General features: G+C 54.4%; 2 protein-coding genes across 2 annotated transcripts; both read right to left on the reverse strand.

Moving 5' to 3' along the window:
- Positions 1–257: 257 nt before the first annotated feature.
- PHF23 (PHD finger protein 23) lies at positions 258–8,565 on the reverse strand. Its single transcript, XM_053260707.1, has 5 exons — positions 8,426–8,565; positions 7,241–7,272; positions 6,298–6,390; positions 3,357–4,050; positions 258–1,824 (listed from the first exon to the last, which is right to left on the reverse strand). Exons 1-5 carry the CDS (start codon positions 8,445–8,447, stop codon positions 1,574–1,576), a joined length of 1,092 nt encoding a protein of 363 aa, XP_053116682.1. The 5' UTR covers positions 8,448–8,565; the 3' UTR covers positions 258–1,573.
- Positions 8,566–10,684: 2,119 nt separating this feature from the next.
- Positions 10,685–16,720, reverse strand: GABARAP (GABA type A receptor-associated protein). Its single transcript, XM_053260709.1, has 4 exons — positions 16,466–16,720; positions 12,473–12,551; positions 12,036–12,154; positions 10,685–11,306 (listed from the first exon to the last, which is right to left on the reverse strand). Exons 1-4 carry the CDS (start codon positions 16,553–16,555, stop codon positions 11,238–11,240), a joined length of 357 nt encoding a protein of 118 aa, XP_053116684.1. The 5' UTR covers positions 16,556–16,720; the 3' UTR covers positions 10,685–11,237.
- Between the last annotated feature and the right edge of the window lie 1,043 nt (positions 16,721–17,763).

Here is a 17,763-nt window from a genome sequence, read left to right on the forward strand (position 1 = left end):
GTAAGCAGTGCCGAAACCGCCAAAGAGCAGCCGTGGGTGGCTCCAAGGAGAGCCCCCGGGCCAGTGGCAGTCTACCTTTGGCGCTGGACCACCCCCCACCTCTCATGCCCACCCCAGATACAGCTCCCACCTGACTCACCACAGTGACCTGCCCCCATCCCGGAAGTGAAACACACCTTCTCCTACACGCCGCCCCAACCCCCAGTTCCAGCACACAGAACATGAATGAAGACCACAACTTTCTGTACAAACGCCAAAAGGGTCCACAGCTTTTATTTACATTCAAAAACTCTGCCATGTACACGGTTGCAAATATTAAAACAAAAAGGGTAGGGGGGTGGAGTAGGGGAGAGAAAAGGGACCCTTAAGAAAAGCAAAAGAAAAAACAAACGAACAGAAACTCCCAACCACTGATCAAAATACTAAACCTCGACATGGGGAGCAGGAGGTGGTGGAACTCACAGCCCCACCTTGGAGTTCTAAGAGCAGGAACTCTGGGCAGGCACATCTCCCATTCTAAAGTGAGGCTGGCATTCTTCATACACCTCAAGCCTATCTGGCCCCCACTCCCCAATGGTTAGAAACAAAATCCTTCCTCCCCATTCTCAATGGGAGCTGTCAGAACACACACACAAATAAGCTGTCCCTTTTTAATTCTGGTAACAGCAAAATCGCAAAGGTTTTCCAGGCTAGTTCACCCTCTCGAAATGCTGCGGGGAGGAAGAGGATTGTTAATATTTGGGTCAAATAAAACCTTTCAGTTTTCAGTCTCCTGAAGTGTTCTCTCCCTCATCCTTTGTCCAGAATTAATCTTTTGAAGAAATCCAATTTCAAACCCACCTCCAAAACAAAATTTTTAATAAAACAAATCCCACCCTCCCATTCCAGGCTCTGCAGCTGCAATCAGGATGCTTCAGTCGACACACCCCACTCCTCACCCCTCCCTGGAAAAATGAAATAGAAGTTTTGAAGACACCGAAAACTGGGCCGGAAATTTAAAAAATAAACCAAAACATGGGGGTGAGGTGTAGGGACAAAAAATGCCCACACCTTTCCCTGCTGCCTATTTACAGGTAAACTTACTGGGGCAGGGGACGGGGGAGAGCTAGTAGGAAATGAAGACGCTTCTACCCCAACCCTCTTCTACTGCCCTCTCTTCCCCCCAAAAAACACTTTGTGCATCCTAACTTACAAAACAGGAACCGTCCAGATGGTCAGTTTCATACTTCTCTCCTTCACCCACCCCCCAAGTCATTCTCCTACAGAGAGCATGGAGGGGGGCTAAGACCAGCCCCCCGAAAAGGAAGCAGGTGTGAGGTGGGGGCTTGTCACTGCCAGCCAGGAACTGCTTTCTGCAGGGGGGGTGGCACTGGAGCCTCGCCCCAGCCTCCCCCCTTTGGTGCTGGGACTGTCACCACCCCAAATACCCCAAGCACCTCTTCTTTCCTGCCTGCCTCCAAGCGGCCAAAGCTAGTTTTCAGATGCCCATGCAGAGCAGGCTCCCAACGGCCCTGTCCAGTCTTTTGTCCCTCTGGGATGGAAGCCCAGCATGGCGCTGCCCCCTCTGTCCATGCTAGGGCTCCCCACCTCCCCTGGGCGCAACAGTGGCTGTTGCAACAGGGGCTGCTGCGGGCAGCAGGGGCTGCTGCGGCTTCCGGGAGCTTTCTTTACACTTCTGACAATAGAAGATGTCCGGGACGTTGGTCTTCTTGATCTTGGCGCACGAGAGGTGGATCCAGGTCCGGCACTGGTTGCACTCGATCATGGGCCGCCCTGCAAATGGCTTCTCGCAGTAACACGTTATGAGGTCCCAGGAGTCATCCCCTGCAGAGACAGAGAGAGGAAGTTTGCCAGGCTGCCTGGGGCCAACACCCAGCTGGGGCTGCACATGGCCGCCACAACTACCAGCATCTTACTGCCAGCTTTGGTCCTCTCTTTAAAGACCCCGGTGGTTTTCAGCTGTGGAGATGGGCTTGAGAATATGTAGGAGTGCCTGGTGAAACCCAAGAGAAACAGGACTTCTAGTGGTCAGGGAGTGAGGCTTCAGCCTTGCATTTAGGCCAAGCCCAGGAGTAGAATACAACTATACCAAAGACAGGAACAAAGGAACCTGCCTTCTACTGAGTCAGACCCTTGGTCCATCTAGCTCAGTGTTGTCTACCCAGACTGGCAGCAGCTTCTTCAAAGTGGCAGGCAGGGGTCTCTCTCAGGCCTATCTTGGAGATGCTGCCAGGGAGGGAACTTGAGACCTTCTGCATGCAAGCATGCTAGTGCTCTTCCTAGAGCAGCCCCATCCCAAGGCAGGGTTCTCAGCCTTGGATCCCCAGTACATAGGAAGCTGCCATATGCTGAGTCAGATCATTGTTCTATCTAGCTCAGTATTGCCTTCACAGACTGGCAGCAGCTTCTCCAAGGTTGCAGGCAGGAATTTCTCTCAGCCCTATCTTGGAGAAGCCAGGGAGGGAACTTGAAACCTTCAGCTCTTCCCAGAGCGGCTCCATCCTGAGGGGAATCTCTTACAGTGCTCACGCATAAAGTCTCCCATTCATATGCAACCAGGGCAGACCCTGCTTAGCTAGGGGACAAGTCATGCTCACTACCACAAGACCAGCTCTCCTCCTTATAGGAGATATGTGTACATCTCTTATAGAGTACATTTTCCACCCTCTTTGAAGTCAGAAATGACAGAAGCAGTTGCTGGAGTCCAGAAAACTGGAGAGAGAGAAAGCCAGGAACATCCAGGAGAGCAAAGTCTGAACATGGATGAACCAGGGTCTCCACTGCTCCACCTCTATATGCAGAATTAGGGGAAGGTGGCAGAAAAGCTGCAGTCTGGCCAATGGTGAGTGCCAGCTGGTCGCTGTGGTTCTTGTAAAGGAAGCTGGGCTCCATGAATCCAGGTCTAATCTAGCAAGACACCTCTTTCATTCTAGAACACAGAGAGTGCAGATACGTCAGATATATAGCGCTTTTATCCTCTAAAGAGCTCATCTTAACTGCTGATAGATTATGTGTGTACATTCTTGGAGGGAAAAGAGGAGGAGGATAACCAAAGCAGAAATCATTCCTGCACTTGACCACACCAACTCAAAAACAGACTTTACTAAATCAAAAGTATCATTACCCATCACACTTTTGGGCAGGGGGAGGGGACGGTAACATTAAAAAAAAAAGATTGGCAGAACTCATGGAGGAGAGGTCTGTAAATGACGATTGGCTAGGCTAGCAAAACAGGACGTCCGTGTTTTCTGGGTGCATAAAATGCTGGGGGTGGCCATCACTTCCCCAGCTAAATAAATGCTTGTGTTAGGTGCCCTGAGCTGGCCCCAGTTCTTCTTCTTCTTCCACCTCCTCACCTGATTCCACCATGATGTCCTCATCCATGACCCTCATCTCGCCTTCGCTGGAGCTGCCTTCCCCATCCTGGCTGGTTTCTGTGCTGATGCCCTCCTTCCCTTCCGTGTCCTCAAGCTTAAGGGGGAGCCTGGCAGCCATTAGCTCTGGGGGAGCCTGCACAGAGACCACGGCTGCCGCTGCCGTGGCCCTCTCGTCCTCCCCTCCCGGCCTCAGAGCCGCCGCCGCCTCCTCCTCCTCAGAGTCTGTCTCGCTCAGGGAAGCCTTGTGCTTCTTCTCGGGGCGCTCTGCTTTTTTCAACTTCCGCTTCTTGCTTTTTTTGATGCGCGACCGCTTCTCCCCCACCGGGTCGCCCCGGTTCCGCTTGGCGCCCCCTGCCTCCAAGGTGGCCTTCCGGTTCCTCTTGTCCTTCTTCTTGTCCAGGCCTCCCCCCTTGGGCCCTGCCAGTGGAGGCTGCTGCTGCTGCTTCCCGACAGGGTCCAAGTCAAAAAGCGAGTCCTTGAGTTTCATCTTCTCCAGCAGTGAGCTGTCGGATTTCAGCCGCCGGAAGGCCGCTTTCTTCTTCGAAGACTTGGCCTTCTTCACAAAGGTCTCAATGGTGTGCAGGTCTGAGTGAGTCGATTCCCAGCCGTCGCTGTCCACCACACTCTCTGGGCGGATGGGAGAGTTCGAGCCAGAGGGTGTCCAGTCATTTTCCTGCAAGACAAAGAAAGCAGAAGGGGCTCATTTCTTGGGCTGCTACTTGACTGATTCATACTTTCACACCCCACTCTCTTCAGTGCTGAGGCTGGCTCACAGTTCCAAAGACCAGCTGAGATTCTCATATGAGGGCCCTCAGATGATGCTGGACTACAACTCCCATTACCCCCAGCTACAAAGGCCATTGTGGCTGGGGATGCTGGGACTTGTAGTCCAACAACATCCAGGGACCCAAGGTTGAGAACCAGTACAAGGTAAGTCTGCAGCAGACAAAGCAAACACAAGAACAGCTCTGCTAGATCAGGCCCAAGGCGGTCCATCTAGTCCAGCCTCCTGTTTCCCACACTGGTCCACCAGATGCCTCTGGGAAGCCCCCGGGCAAGAGGGGAGGGAATGCCTTCTCTCCAGTGACTAGAACAACAGTCTCGCTTCCCAGTAAAGTCGGATGAATGATTAGAAGGCCCAGATACATAAAAAGTTCTTCGCCTGGCACGGACAAAAGATCTGGCGCTAGCCTCTCTGGGGAGAGCAAGTTCAAGGGTCAAGGTTCCCTCACCTCACTCCAGAAAACACTCAAAGTAAGGCCCCAGCAGGTTCTCTTAATACTCTGGTCCATCTGGGAGGCCCTTCCGTGGATGTAACCAGGACGGGAGGATATTCTGTCATTGTGGACCAACCAATGGAAATGCCTCTCAAATGAGGTTCTCGGCTGATCCCAGACTTTCCGGTGGGACACAAGGAGAGAGGGGATATCCAGCCAGAGCTGGAACAATATGGAAGACCAAACAGCTTAACTCAAAAATAACTACCCATTGTAGTTTTCTGCTGAATATCTCCATTTGGCCTTCCCTGGCCATGTCACCATGAGGTGGCTTACAAAAATAATCACACACACACACAAACCATTACGGTGTAAGCACAAAGCAGTTAAAAGCAACAGAGAAAATGTATAGCTGATAAAAGGTCACAGAATCAGTGGGTGTTCAATTTCCATTTAAAAAGAGAGAGGAAGCAAGGCAAACCTCCCTAGGGATAAAGATTTTATCAGGTCCAGGAAGCACAGTGAGAGAGACAGAGTTGTGTGATGGTTAGGGTGTCAGACTAGGAGCAGAGGTCTGGATTCAGATCCCAACTCCGCCAGGGTGGAGCTCATGGGGTGGCTGCAGGCCTGTCACGGTCTCTCAGCCTAACCTACAGGGCTGTTGTGAGGATATGGGGAGCATGAAGCCTATCATTCCCACCACAGCTGAAAGCCCTGTACAGCACTAGGAGCTCCTTGGACAAAGAGTGAGACAAAAAACACCACCAAATCAAGGTTTATTTGAGCCTAACAATATGAAAATTAAACCCTGGACAATGATTAAGGAACAGAGGAATATAAAAATATTACTAAAGCTACAAAACATCTCCTGAGTGGGATTCACAGTCACTGACTCTTTTGAAGTATGAGACCCATTCATAAAGTCAGAGCTTCCTAAAGGAAGAGGTGTGGCAATCTAAGCTTCCTTGGAGCCTCACTACCTGATCTGAAAGCTCTGCCCCCAAAAATTCATTGGGGGGTGATTGTGCTTACTCAGTGATAGAGGGCCCCCCGCTCTATTGCTACTTAACACCTCTGAAGGCTGAAGCGTGGCACTAAAAAAGTGCCAAAGTTAAGCCCTCTGAGTGAACAGAAACTAACACTAACTAGCCCAGAGCAGCTGCAAGAACTACAGCTCCCAGCATGCACTGCAGAAAGTCTGAGGAGCTATGCTGCATAACAAGCCAGGACATGTCTGCCCCCTTGTTTCCAGACTGCCTACACTTCCCAACATGCAACACACTGTGGTGTCTGAACAAAATGGCCTTGCCTCAGAGCATTCTGGGACTTGTAGTTTATAAAAGCACTAGCTGCAGTTTTCAAGGGTTTCAGGCTGCTGTACCAACTACAGACCATGCGAGCCAAGGCTGAGAGCAGAGGGGATCTAAGACATGCCAGAATGTACAGCTAAAGCCTTCCTGTCCGGAGGTGGGCTCTGGAGCACCAGGGGACCATCACAGCATGAACATACATCTTTAAAAAGGTAAAAGCGTCAATGAATTTCTGTTTAACAAGCTACCCCTTCCTCCACCAGCCTTTCCCCCAAAAGCTCCCCAGTAAAATGCAAATTGAGGGCATGCAGTTTTAGGCATTTAACAAGCCATTAAGAGAAGCAGGGAGAGAGAAGAAAAAAGAGGTCCTGCCTCTGTGGAGCCCCAACTGACCTCCTTAGTAGAAGGGATGTAGCCAGCATAAGCAAGAACAAAACTGCAGAACTTGTTGAAATCCTCAATTGTTCTCCGTCGCTTTTCAGGAGGCTAGTGGGATGTGGGGAGAGATGAGTTAATACACACAAAGACAGATGATAGACAAACAGACAAACACACACACACCTCCAGATTCTTTACACATAGGGCAAGAATTCAAAGCAGCCAAGCACAATCACACATGGCACCCCTAATTGTGGGGTAAGTGGAGGAAAACTACCTTCAAATAGGCTAGCCCAGGGGTCCCGAAACCTGGGTCCCCAGACGTAGTTGGACTACAACTCCCATGATCCTTTGCAACAAACAGCAGGGAATGGATGGGGGGAGTCATCCAACAGCATCTGTGGACCCATGTTTCAGAACCCCTGGGTTAGAGGACAGGAGCCAGCAGTTTCTGATATCAATTCCCAAAACAGAAGTCCCCCCACCCCACCTTCCCTGCAAACCAGAAACCCAAGTCAGAGCTCCCAAGAAGGGGTACAATGAGGAAGACAAGGGGTTAAGCATCTGGAGTGGGAGGAAGAGGAAGGAGAGCCAGGATGTTTTGGTTTCACCCCTGGCAGGGTTGGGTGCTGCTTGTGGGGAGCTGGCTTTGAGCGCACCAGAGGTGGAGCACACGTGCTGGGATGTAGCAACCACAGGGCTCCAGCAAAGCGCTTTCCTGTGCAGCAGGGCCATTTGGGCTGGGTATGCGGTTAGGGGAGGGAGTGCAGGAGGCAGGTTAAAGCAGGCCGTGGGGGGGGGGGGGTGCCCGGAAGGAGGGAGGGGCCCTGGAAAGAGGGAGGGGCCACAGCAGGATCGTTTCCTCCACACCACACCACACACACTAGAATGGGCTACTATGGGGAGATTTGGGCTGGGAATCATTCCGCTTGCGGGCAGGCTGAGTTTTGTTTTTTACCTGGGTCTCCGGTTTGAAGGTTGGAGGCGGATCTGGAAACAAAGGGTGGGGGGAGAAGGGGTCACTGGAGTGGGAAGCAGAGAAGACCTCGGCAGCCTCCCCACCCCCGGCCCCATCCCCAGGGGAGCCAACCCCAAAGGAGAAGGCGCACTCCTACCAACATGCAGATGCACACAGAGAAGACCTGGGGGTCTCCCTCGCCTCGCCCCGCCCCACTCTGCATGGGGCATGGCTGCCTAGCATTTAGGGAGCTCCCCCTCCCCGCTTTGCTGAAACTGGCTGCTTAGTAGGGCGCCTCTCCTCTCCGGAGGGAGCCGCGGGGACGCCCGCCCGCCCTCCCTCCCCCCCTTGCCAGGGCCCCCGCAGCCCTCCCTCCGCTCCCAGCGCTCCTTTCTGCCCAGCCCCCCTCCGCCTCGCCTCCCCCACAGTCTGCCCCCCCACCTCAGAAACATCCAGGAGAGGAGTCCGACTCACCCCCCGCCCGCCACCCCGCAAGTTTCCATGGGGAAGCGGGCGAGGCGAGGCGAGGCGAGGCGCGGCTTCCTCCCCACCCCCGCCGGCGACACAGCGCCCGCTCTCCCCCGCCGGCTGGCTGGCTGGCTGGCCGCCCTCCCGGACGCCCGGCTCCCGCCCGGGCTCCCAGGCAGCCCCCAACCCCCGCCTCCCCTGGAGCTAGCCTCGCTCCCCGCAGGCCGGCTGCGGAGCCCCCCCCCCGGCATGTGGCAGAGCCCCCTCCCCACCCCGCAGCCTTCCCCTTGCTCGCCCCCCACCAACTTTCTCCCTTTGTGCCGCCGCCCCCCCCGCCCGCGGGCTTCCCCCGGCCCAGCTCCAGCCGCTTCCTCCGCCCAACCCCCCCGCCCCGCTTCGGGGAGACTGCTGCCCCTTTCGCCCCCCCACCCCGCCCGACGCGGAGGTTTGAGCCCCTCAGGGCCCCCCTGGACACCGAGGCGGGCCTGGGGGCTCCCGCCGCTGCACCCCTCCCGCCGGAGACCTCACCCCCTCCCCGCCTCACTCCCTCGGGGGGGGCTGCCCCCCAGCCCGGACCCCACCCCCCTCAGCGGCCCCGCCAGCGGCTTGGCGCCCCCCCCGAGCCCCCCCCTCCGGCTCTCCGCTGCCCCCTCCGGGTGCCCCCACCCGCCCCCATCTCTCCTCCCCCACTCCGCCGCCAACTTGCTGGCCCTTTACCTTCAGGGCTGGGCTCCGCCATGGCCGGCCCCCTCGCCCGCCACCCCCTGCCCGCGGCGACGGCGGGGCTCGGGACCCCCCTCGCCCGCGCCCCCCTCAAGCCGCCTCTCGCTCCGTCCGGTGCCGCCCGACTCGGTGGCCCCCTCCCCTCTCTTCCCCCTCCCTGCTCGCTCAGGGAACCCGGCCCCGCCCCTGCCGCGGAGCCTCTCGGGAGGTGGAGTCCTCTCCGCCGCGAGGCTCTGCAGGCGGAAGTTGGAGGCGGAACTACAGCTCCCGAGAGGGGTAGCGGTACCTCGCATGCGTCCTGCCCCACGCGCCTCCCCTTCCCGGCCAAGCCCGAGTGAGAGGGAAAATAGAAGCAATGCACGTTGGGTACTGTAGTCTTTGCCACCCAAAGGAAGAAAAAAGGTGGGTCAACGAGCCCCCAAAGCATGGGGATCCTGGGCGTTGTAGTCATTTTGTATTATTACTTAAAGGGCAAGTTTGAAACCACGAGGCGGGTTAAAATACAAACGTGTGATTTTGCTGAAGGGACTCCATAGCAGTGGGGTCAAACGGCAATAGGATTTTTCATGCAGAAAACTAAAACGTCAACATTCCCTTGATTTCGCTTGTAAGCAAGAAGATCGACAGAGAATCCTAGGACTTTTGCAGGCGGAGGCAAACACGTCAGGCGACCTTGCCTGCTGCTTCTCGCCGGCTGGATCCTAAAACCCATACCCCAGACGATTCATTTTCCCATCCCTCCAGTCTCTTGGAAGCATGAATTTGGAACCAATAAAAGTCAGTCAGGACGCTTCAGATCTCTGCCAAGGAAAGCAGCGATGGCAGCTCTCACCATAATGCAAGGGGTTCTCCTCCTAGAGAGTTCAAAATCTGGGAAGGGAAGCCAGCCTTCATGCAATGGAGAACATAGGGAAGGCTCTTGCTAAGGGCAGAGAGAAGGGTGGGGAAGTCAGAAACGCAGCAAAGGCAACTGAGCCCTGGCAAAAACAGCTCTTTGGTCAATCTGCTCACAAGGGCAAAGAGAAGAGCACTCCTTCCTCTGTGCCCTGAAAGGCAGAGCAGCACATTCTGAAAGGCTGCTGTTTTTAATCTCTTCGGGAATTTTTTAACATCTGCAAGCCTGAGCTCTGTCCAATAAGAAGAATTCTGTGTCACAGCACACAAACAACCATGCAGGATGGCTCAGAAAAAGACTTTTCTTTTGTGGGGGGAGAGCCAGAACAGGATGAGAAGGGGAGGCTGCCATTTGGCCACCAGCAGAAGTCCCCATGTGAGGTGTTCCTTGAAGTCACAGCCACTCAGGCCTCTCTGGGCCAGTGAGAGACTTCGGGGCAAGCACAGCCTTCCTTGTAAAGCTCTTGTCTAGGACCGAGAGGCAGGAGAGCTCAGTCCCACCCACAATCCGCCTGTGAGGCTGTCACTTGCCAAGCATACTGCCACCCAACAGCTTAAATTGGCTGCTTCAACACGAGAACCCCTCCTCCCAAATAGCCAGCATCCTTCTGTTAAAGAGGATTCCACCCTGTCACTTCTCAGTCTAGAACAGAGATTCACTGGGCTTCCTTCACCCTGGTATCAGCAGCAGTACACAAGCACATACAATTGTCTCGGTCCTGCAGATCCAAACGGAAAAGCAAGTTTCTGCTGCACTACCAAGAATCTGGTTAGCCAGATACTCTTTCTCCCACAGATTTGGCCAGCCACGTGGCCAGTCAGATCCCTGACCCAACTCAATAGTGCAGGCTGGGTGAGGAGGCTTCAAGTTTGCAAGATTTACCTGGTTTTTGAACAAGACATCCTCGAGTAAAACAGCCACTTGGAAGAAGGGGACAGGAGGGAGAGACTCACTTGTAGAACAAAGATGTGTGTTCAGTGAAATAAATTATTTTTGTACTAGAACAGAGTTCATTTTCCTTTCACCTAAAAATCCACTCCTGGTTTCCTTTCCAAAGCTGTGTTTCAACAGCACAGCTCAGGAAAAAACCCAAAACTTTTGCTGTTCAACCATCAAGAGTTAGAGAGTGTAAAACGCTTACCTATCTCCTGCAACTCACCCAGAGCAATTTGAACAGGAACATAGCTGTGACTATATCTTATATCTATATATAAGAATATAGCTCTGACCCAGACCCACTGTTTGGGATTTATTCTCCAAACTATTTGCAACTGTGATTTCCAATTACAACCAGGGCGCAGGTAACCCCACCTCCCTCCTCAATCAGCACCCCAAAAAAAGCTTCCCAGAGACTCAAGTTTCTTCTTAGTTTTTTTTCCTTTTTTTAATGAGCATCCCCTCTGGTTACAGAAACTGCCAGGCAGAGCACAACCCCTAATAGGGGCACACTCAGGGCTGCAAGGTGGAAATGGGAGAAGAATTCTTTTGGTTGTTCTTCAGAATTTGAAACCCACCCAACCCCTCCCCATCCAGAAAGGAAGGAAGGAAGGAAGGAAGGAAAGAAAGAAAGAAAGAAAGAAAGAAAGAAAGAAAGAAAGAAAGAGTGCATGGAAAAAAGAAAAGAGAATGCAGGAGAGAAAGAGGTCGCTTCTTTTAGCTGCAACCCGACAACCACGGCAAAGAAAGCCCGGGCAGAGCAGCACAGCCAGGGGGGGCGGGGAGGAGTTGGTTAGGCATAAGGGAAAGAGTTAAGAGGGTGGGAGAGGGACACTTCAGAAAGGAAGGAAAACAGAAACACCCTCCCCTTTCCTGGGACAAAAGGCTCTTTAACATAAAATCAACAACAAACAACAAAAGTGCAGGTCCCTTCAGGAGCACACGCCCCCCGGTGGCAGCAGGTGGAGGCACGCCTTACATGCTGCCGTAGACGCTCTCATCACTGTAGGCAATGTAAAGGAAGAAGTCCTCTTCATGATGTTCCTGGAACAGAGGAAGGGGAGAAGGAGCTTGCTGAGAAACATGGCAGGGGGAAAGACGAAACAACCAACCAACGGGGTCACCACTCCACAGCAGATGATCCCCGGTGTAACCCCCTGCATCTCCCGTTGAAAAGAACAGGCAGCCTGTGATGGGAAAGAGCCTTGGCCAAGACCCTGAAGAACCACGGCCAGGCAGAGCAGACAACCCTGGGCAAGACAGATGAGTGGGCCAACCCTGACCGAAAGCAGCTTCCCGCGGCCCTCTGATGGCAGCCTTGCAGCTCCTTAAACCCTCAGGCTTCCCCTGCTCTCCTACAGAACCTTCCGACTCGTGCCTTTACAGACTGCTTTGGAGCTCCACCCTATGGACATTCAGGCAAGTCTTATTGAGTCCAGGGGGGACACACTCTCCCAGGTAGGGTGGGGCCGCAGGCAGTCAAACTCTCGATTTAATCAGGGAAGCCATTCCCTCCCTCTTTTCACACTGCCCCTGGTTTGGCTTTTGTTTGAGTCTACTAAATGATCCACTCAGAGGCTGCGTGTGTTTTTCTTGCTTCTCAGAGGATCCTGGCTTGGCTCTTTCAGTGTTTCTGCTCAAACAATTATTTCATTTGTTCTTCACCGGTTACCGGCTGTGTTTTTGTTTGGCATTTCAAAAACGGGGGTAATCTGCCTTGACCACCATTTCAGGGGAGAAAGGCACGATGTGGAGGGCCTTGCGCACACCCACCTGGTAGAGCTGCCCCATCGTGGCACTGGTGGGGGGGATGACGTTGTTCACAAAGAAGAAGAGCGCGTCTTCAGCTCGGAGGTGGATCCTTTTCCGAATCAGGAAGTAGAACTGCCCAACTGGGGAAGAGAAAGTGGGAGAACCAGTCTGTCAGTCCAAGGCATAGAATGAAGCTAAAAACCCTCAGCAAGGAAGCTGGCCTTCCAAGGCTTTATGTCCTCACAAACATCTCCAGGGGAAGCCTTGCAGGGATGGCCAGGGCGCACAGAAAAGGAAGGACTTCTGCCCAGAGGGAGAAAGCGTTCATCCAAAGGGTCCACTATCAAGTACTTGCACACCCCTCCCCCAACATGGTGCACCCCCGATCAAAGGAGCGTCCAAATGCAATTCCCTACTTTGACCAACTCCACCCCCACCCCCCCAAGCCGGGCACACACCTGTGAGGTCTGAAGGAACCAGGTATTTCTTCTTATCCAGATCACCTATCCGAGCCTTGGGTGCCTTTTCCACAATGACCTGTAGGGTAGAGAGAGACAGGCTGGGTCAGCAAAGGGCAATGAGGAAGAGTCCAAGCAGCAGCCACAGCAAAACACTTCCTAATTATAGGAATGATTGAGCAATAGAACGGGCTGTTCAAGGAAGCTGTAGCATCACCGTCCTGGGAGGATTGGAGCAGTTTTTGCTGGGGACAGCTGATGAAGTGGGAAATCCTGTTGTGGCAGGGATAATGCAATATGACTCACAAAATGTCCTTATGGTGGAGCAGGACTAAGCCCCAGAACCTGTTTCCAAAGCTGGCCTTAGCCCTGGAATCAATAATAAGGGTTCCTTGCCCTCAGAGCCAGAGAACCATAACCTGGAGGTGAGGGCTTCCCAATCAAAAGGGGAGATTCCCAGGCAGGAGTGAGTCACGCATTTCATTCTAGAACACCTAGACAACCCCAGATCTGCTGGAAGCTCCCCCAAGGATCACCACTTCAGAATAAGGAAGGAGCTTCTGGCTCAGCTGGAACAGCAGGCCAGCCAAGCACGCTTGCCTGGGAAGGTCTTGTGCTTGTCGTGCACAGAGCCAAGGGACCCACAGGGGGACAGCAGGGCTCGGCTAGCAGATGTTTAGCCTCCTTTGCAACTACTCCTAGAAAGAAACGTTAATCATGCACACACAGGGGGGTACGGGAGGTTCCCAGACGTCATCAGTTAGAGGAGCCACTGACATGTTCAGCTGTAATACAGGAGTTCTCAACCTTGGGTCCCCAGATGTTGCTGGACTACAGAACCCATCATCCCCCACAATGCCCTTCAGAATATGGAAGGGGTTGTGCAACGCCGTCTGGGGACCAAGACTGAGAAGCCCTGCTTTAACAAATCTACTTCCAAGCAATCTGCTGGGAACCCTTTTCATCTTTTAGCACGTTGTTGCCATCTATTTTTTCTAACTGAGATCTTGTGCATTAGACAGGCAGGACATTTCACCATCACCATGTCCCCATAACTGCTGACTGAATCCCTGCCAGTCACTCAGCACAGGATGTTGAAGGCATTCCAGGCCCATATGGCCCCCTCCTCCCCAGACAAGCCCTTTGGGTTGTCCAAGGCAACTGTTTTGTACCCTGCCACAGAGGCGGCCTCGGAAAGGGAGTTCAGAGTCTTCCATCGCCAGGGCACAAGATCAAGCCTGCTCCCGCTGCTCTGCAAACATATCTGTGTTTGCAAACAGAATGCCTTTTTCCCTTCGTTCTTTTAGCCCAGCTCCGGTTACGGCCAAGTTCAAGTAGTCAGATGTTTAAACACCTTTACTTACTCCAACAAATACAGGAAAAGGGGATCTTATTTGGAAGAAGCCAAATGGAAGAAAGTGACAACACGCCAGTAAAACTCAGGGAACTCTGATAGCACCGTGGCTTGAGAAATTCTCACCCCTAGCAGTTGTTCACTAGGTAGGGCCTTAGGCTAGCCATGCTCTTGGTCTCAGCTGCTCATCTGTGAAATTGGCAACTCTGGCCTCTCTTACAGGGTTCTTCTAAGGAACTGAGTACAAATTGTCCCTGTATCTCACGCACAACTGTCCAAATTTGGTTCAAATCAGTTAGGCAGTGCACAAGTGAGCCCACTTACACCTCAAATGTTTACGCATCCACCAACATGAATCGGGGTGGATGACATCCTCACAACCTATGCCACTGAAATGTCCTTACAACAGCAAGGTTCGGATTGGTCCAGGCATTGCGAAGTTGATGGGGGACACACAAATGGGAGTGCAGGGTGATCTCATGAGCCTCCTGGAAAGTAGGCTAAAAAGGCACTGGCTGTGGCCAGGGATGCCCTTGCTCAGCTTTGCTTGGGGTGTCAGCTGCCTTTGTCCCTGGACCGGTCAGACCTGGCCATGGTGACCCATCCACTGAGGTCATGTTAGATTGCTGTAACACATTCTACATGGGGCTACCCTGGAAAACTGTATGGAAGCTTCAGCTGGTACAGAATGCTGTTGTCAGGCTGTTAAGCTGCACCAAAGGCACCAAAGGTCACAAACATTTCCCAGCTTTTGTTTTATCATCTACATCAACTGCTAGTTTATTTCCAGGCCCAATTCACTGGTTGTGGCCTAAAGGTAAAGTTGTGCTGTCAAGTCAGTGTTGACTCTTGGTGCCCACAGAGCCCTGTGGTTTTCTTTGATAGAATACAGGAGGAGTTTACCATTGCCATCTTCCGTGCAGTACGAGATGATGTCTTTCAGCATCTTCCTATATCGCTGCTATCCAATATAGGGGTTTTGGACCAGCAATCTCTTGCTCCCTAGGCACGTTACTTCCCCGCTGCACCATTAGGTGGCTCCTACAAAGCCTTAAACAGCTTAAAATCCAAGTACATAGAGAACAACCTCTTCATCATACCATTCTGCTCATCCCTAGATTGTCAAGCAGAGCCTCTTGTGTGTGCTGTTGCCATCAGAAATGCAACTGGCAGCAATTCACAAAAGGGCTCTCTTGGTTGTGTGTGCAGTTGCGACTCACCACCACAAGACGTTTGATGGCTCACAGTCTGTTGGCGAGCAAAACAAGAACTAAGAACTCTTCCGTCCCAGCAAACATTTAATGTGATTTAAAAGTTTCTTTCTGCTTTTTTGTCTTGATTTGTTGCAAATATTTACAAATATGGAGAAAAGTAGAAACATGAACAGAGAGTTTGCTATAACCTACTCTGAGCCTGATAGATATGAGATATAAACCCAACACAATGGCAAAATACAATAACACTTGTTTTCATGGCACAGACCTGTACCTTTTGCATTTAATAACCTTTTGGCCCTCACACACCACAACTACCTTTCTTTGCAAGTAGCCTGAGGGAAACAACTCATACCCCCAATCTCTTGTGCACAATCTCTGTGCACAAGAGATTGCGCAGCTGCAACACAAACTACTGCATGCTTACTTGGAAGTCAGACCCACTGGGCCTGGTGGGCCTCTGACTCCCAGGTAAAGGTGCAGAGAACTGTAGCCATGCAAAGCAATCCTGTGCCTGCTTACTCAGAAGCCTGATCCACTAAGCTCAACAGGGCTTACCCCCTGGGAAATGGCAGAGCCCCTCTGTACTCAAGGGACTCGTCCTTAAAGGAGCCCCCTCAGGGGGCAGGGAGCTGGCCGGCCTGAACAGCAAGCTCCAGGCTGCACTGCCCAGTGGCTGGCAAGTGTTCCCCATGCCTTAAGCGGGGCTCTCTCCAACGTAGGGCACCCGATGTTGCTGGACTCCGGTGGCAGCGGTGGATGGGAGCTGTAGTCCAGCCACATCTGGCGGGGAGGGGGGAAGCCCCGAGGAAGCAGGGCTTGTGGTGGTGGTGGTGGTGGTGGTGGCGGGGAACAGCCTGTGATGGAAGCGATCCCTCCAGAGACGGGCGTCGTCGAGGGGCTGTCCTCGCCCGGAGGAGCAGCAGGCGCGCTGCCCGCAGAGAGGAAGCTGGCCCGGCCCTGCCTGAGCGCCTCTGCCTGCCTGCCTGCCTGCCTGCCGCCCCACACGCCGGCCTCTAGGCGGCCGGCAACGCCTCGCGGGGAGGGAAGGTGGAGAAGGCCCGTCGTCGCCCCCCTGCCCTGGACGGACCCCCGACGAGACTTCCTGCTTGCAAGCGCGCGCGGGGAGGGGGAACTTCCACGTGCGGCTCTACTCCGGGGGGGGGCTGCCTGCACGCAGCATGCACACGGCGGAGGGAACGAGGGGAGACCCCCACCCACGCAGGGAAAAGGAGAAAGTGACGACGCGGGGGTGGAGGCGGCCGAGGGGCGCGCGGAGCCCCCGAGAGCGACCGCCACGGAGGGCGGGCAAGGGGCGGTTTCCGCGGGTGGGGGGAGGGGGCGCCAAACGGCAAGGGGGACTCTTTGCGGCGGAAGGATACTGCGCAGGCGGAGGCGCCCCACGTCCCCCTCGCGGCCACTCACCGGGACTCGATCCGGGTACTTCTTGCGGATCTTTTCGCCCTCGGAGCGGCGCTTCTCGAAGGGGTGCTCCTCCTTGTACACGAACTTCATGGCGGCGGCGGGTTGGGGCGGCGAAAGAGGCGACGGGCCCGCTCCGCTTCTTCCGCGGTGCTCACAGCTCTCCTCCTCCTCCTCCGCCCGCGCGCAGGGATACAGGCCGCGGCTGCGGTGTTGCCTGCGCAGCTCTGCAATTCACAGCCCCGCCTACGCCGGAGCGCCTGCGCCCCGCTCTCGCCCTTGCGCCGCTGGCGTAAGCTCGGCCGCGCAGGGGACGCAGCGGAGGCCCAGGAGCTCCTTTCCTGAAGGGGGCGCGCCGCCACGAGCGCTGCGCAATCGACGGAAGAGAATTCACGAAGCCGCCCCTCTACGCAGGCGGGGCGCTACTTGCGTGGCATGTTGACACCAAAACAAAGTAGTGCGGGAGCCTTTCACCTCCCCCTTTTGATGAGGGGTAGGAACCGTCGTTCGGCGGAGACGTGGAGGCCGAAGAGGTGGTGCGAACAAGCAAACAAACAAAAGCAAGGGAGAAACGGCTTAGAAAAACGGTGGAGGGCCAGAAAAAGAGGAACTGAGACGCGGAAGGACCCGGCCAAAAGGGAGGCGGGGCGGTGAAGCGACAGATCATGTGATTGACGTCAACACAGAGGAATTGTCACGTGCATTCCGGCCCTCAAGGAGATCCGGCAAGGAGGGCGGGTGGATCATGTGATGAAAGAGAGCCAATAGGGAGAGGACAAATTTCCCTGTTGTGGAAAGGCAGGGAGGAGGCGGGATTAGGAGCTCGGACGCCTGGGTTCCTTGGAGCAGAGCAGGACGCCAGGGTCCCTTTGCCCCCGCGAGGAGACGTTCCGCTGCGAGTGGGGGCGGCAGCCTCAAGACAGACTTGTCCTCCCCCCGCAGTGGCAACTGTTTATAATAGTTGAACTTTTAATGCCGCCTTTCATTGAAATATCCTCAAGGCGATTCTCCCGAAGGCGACGAAAGACACCCCCCCCCACGCTTGGGCGGGCCTCCCTCTTGGCAGTAGCCCCCACCGCAAGGGAAGCCCCGCAGGCGCGAGCCTGCCCTGCCGCCCACTTTTTCCCAGCCGCCTGCAGCGACCCCCGCCCCAGCTCCTCTCCTCCTCCGAGCAGGGGCAGAGCCTGCCCCCCTCCCCGCAAAGCGCAGGCAGATGCTTTTGACGACAGCAGGCTCCTGCCTCCACGACGGCCCTTCCGAGGCAAAGGGGCCCCTGCGAAAGCCAAGCCAGCTGCTGGCAT

This window comes from Hemicordylus capensis, chromosome 6 (genome assembly GCF_027244095.1).
Source record: "Hemicordylus capensis ecotype Gifberg chromosome 6, rHemCap1.1.pri, whole genome shotgun sequence".
In the NCBI taxonomy this organism is placed as follows: Eukaryota; Metazoa; Chordata; class Lepidosauria; order Squamata; family Cordylidae; genus Hemicordylus; species Hemicordylus capensis.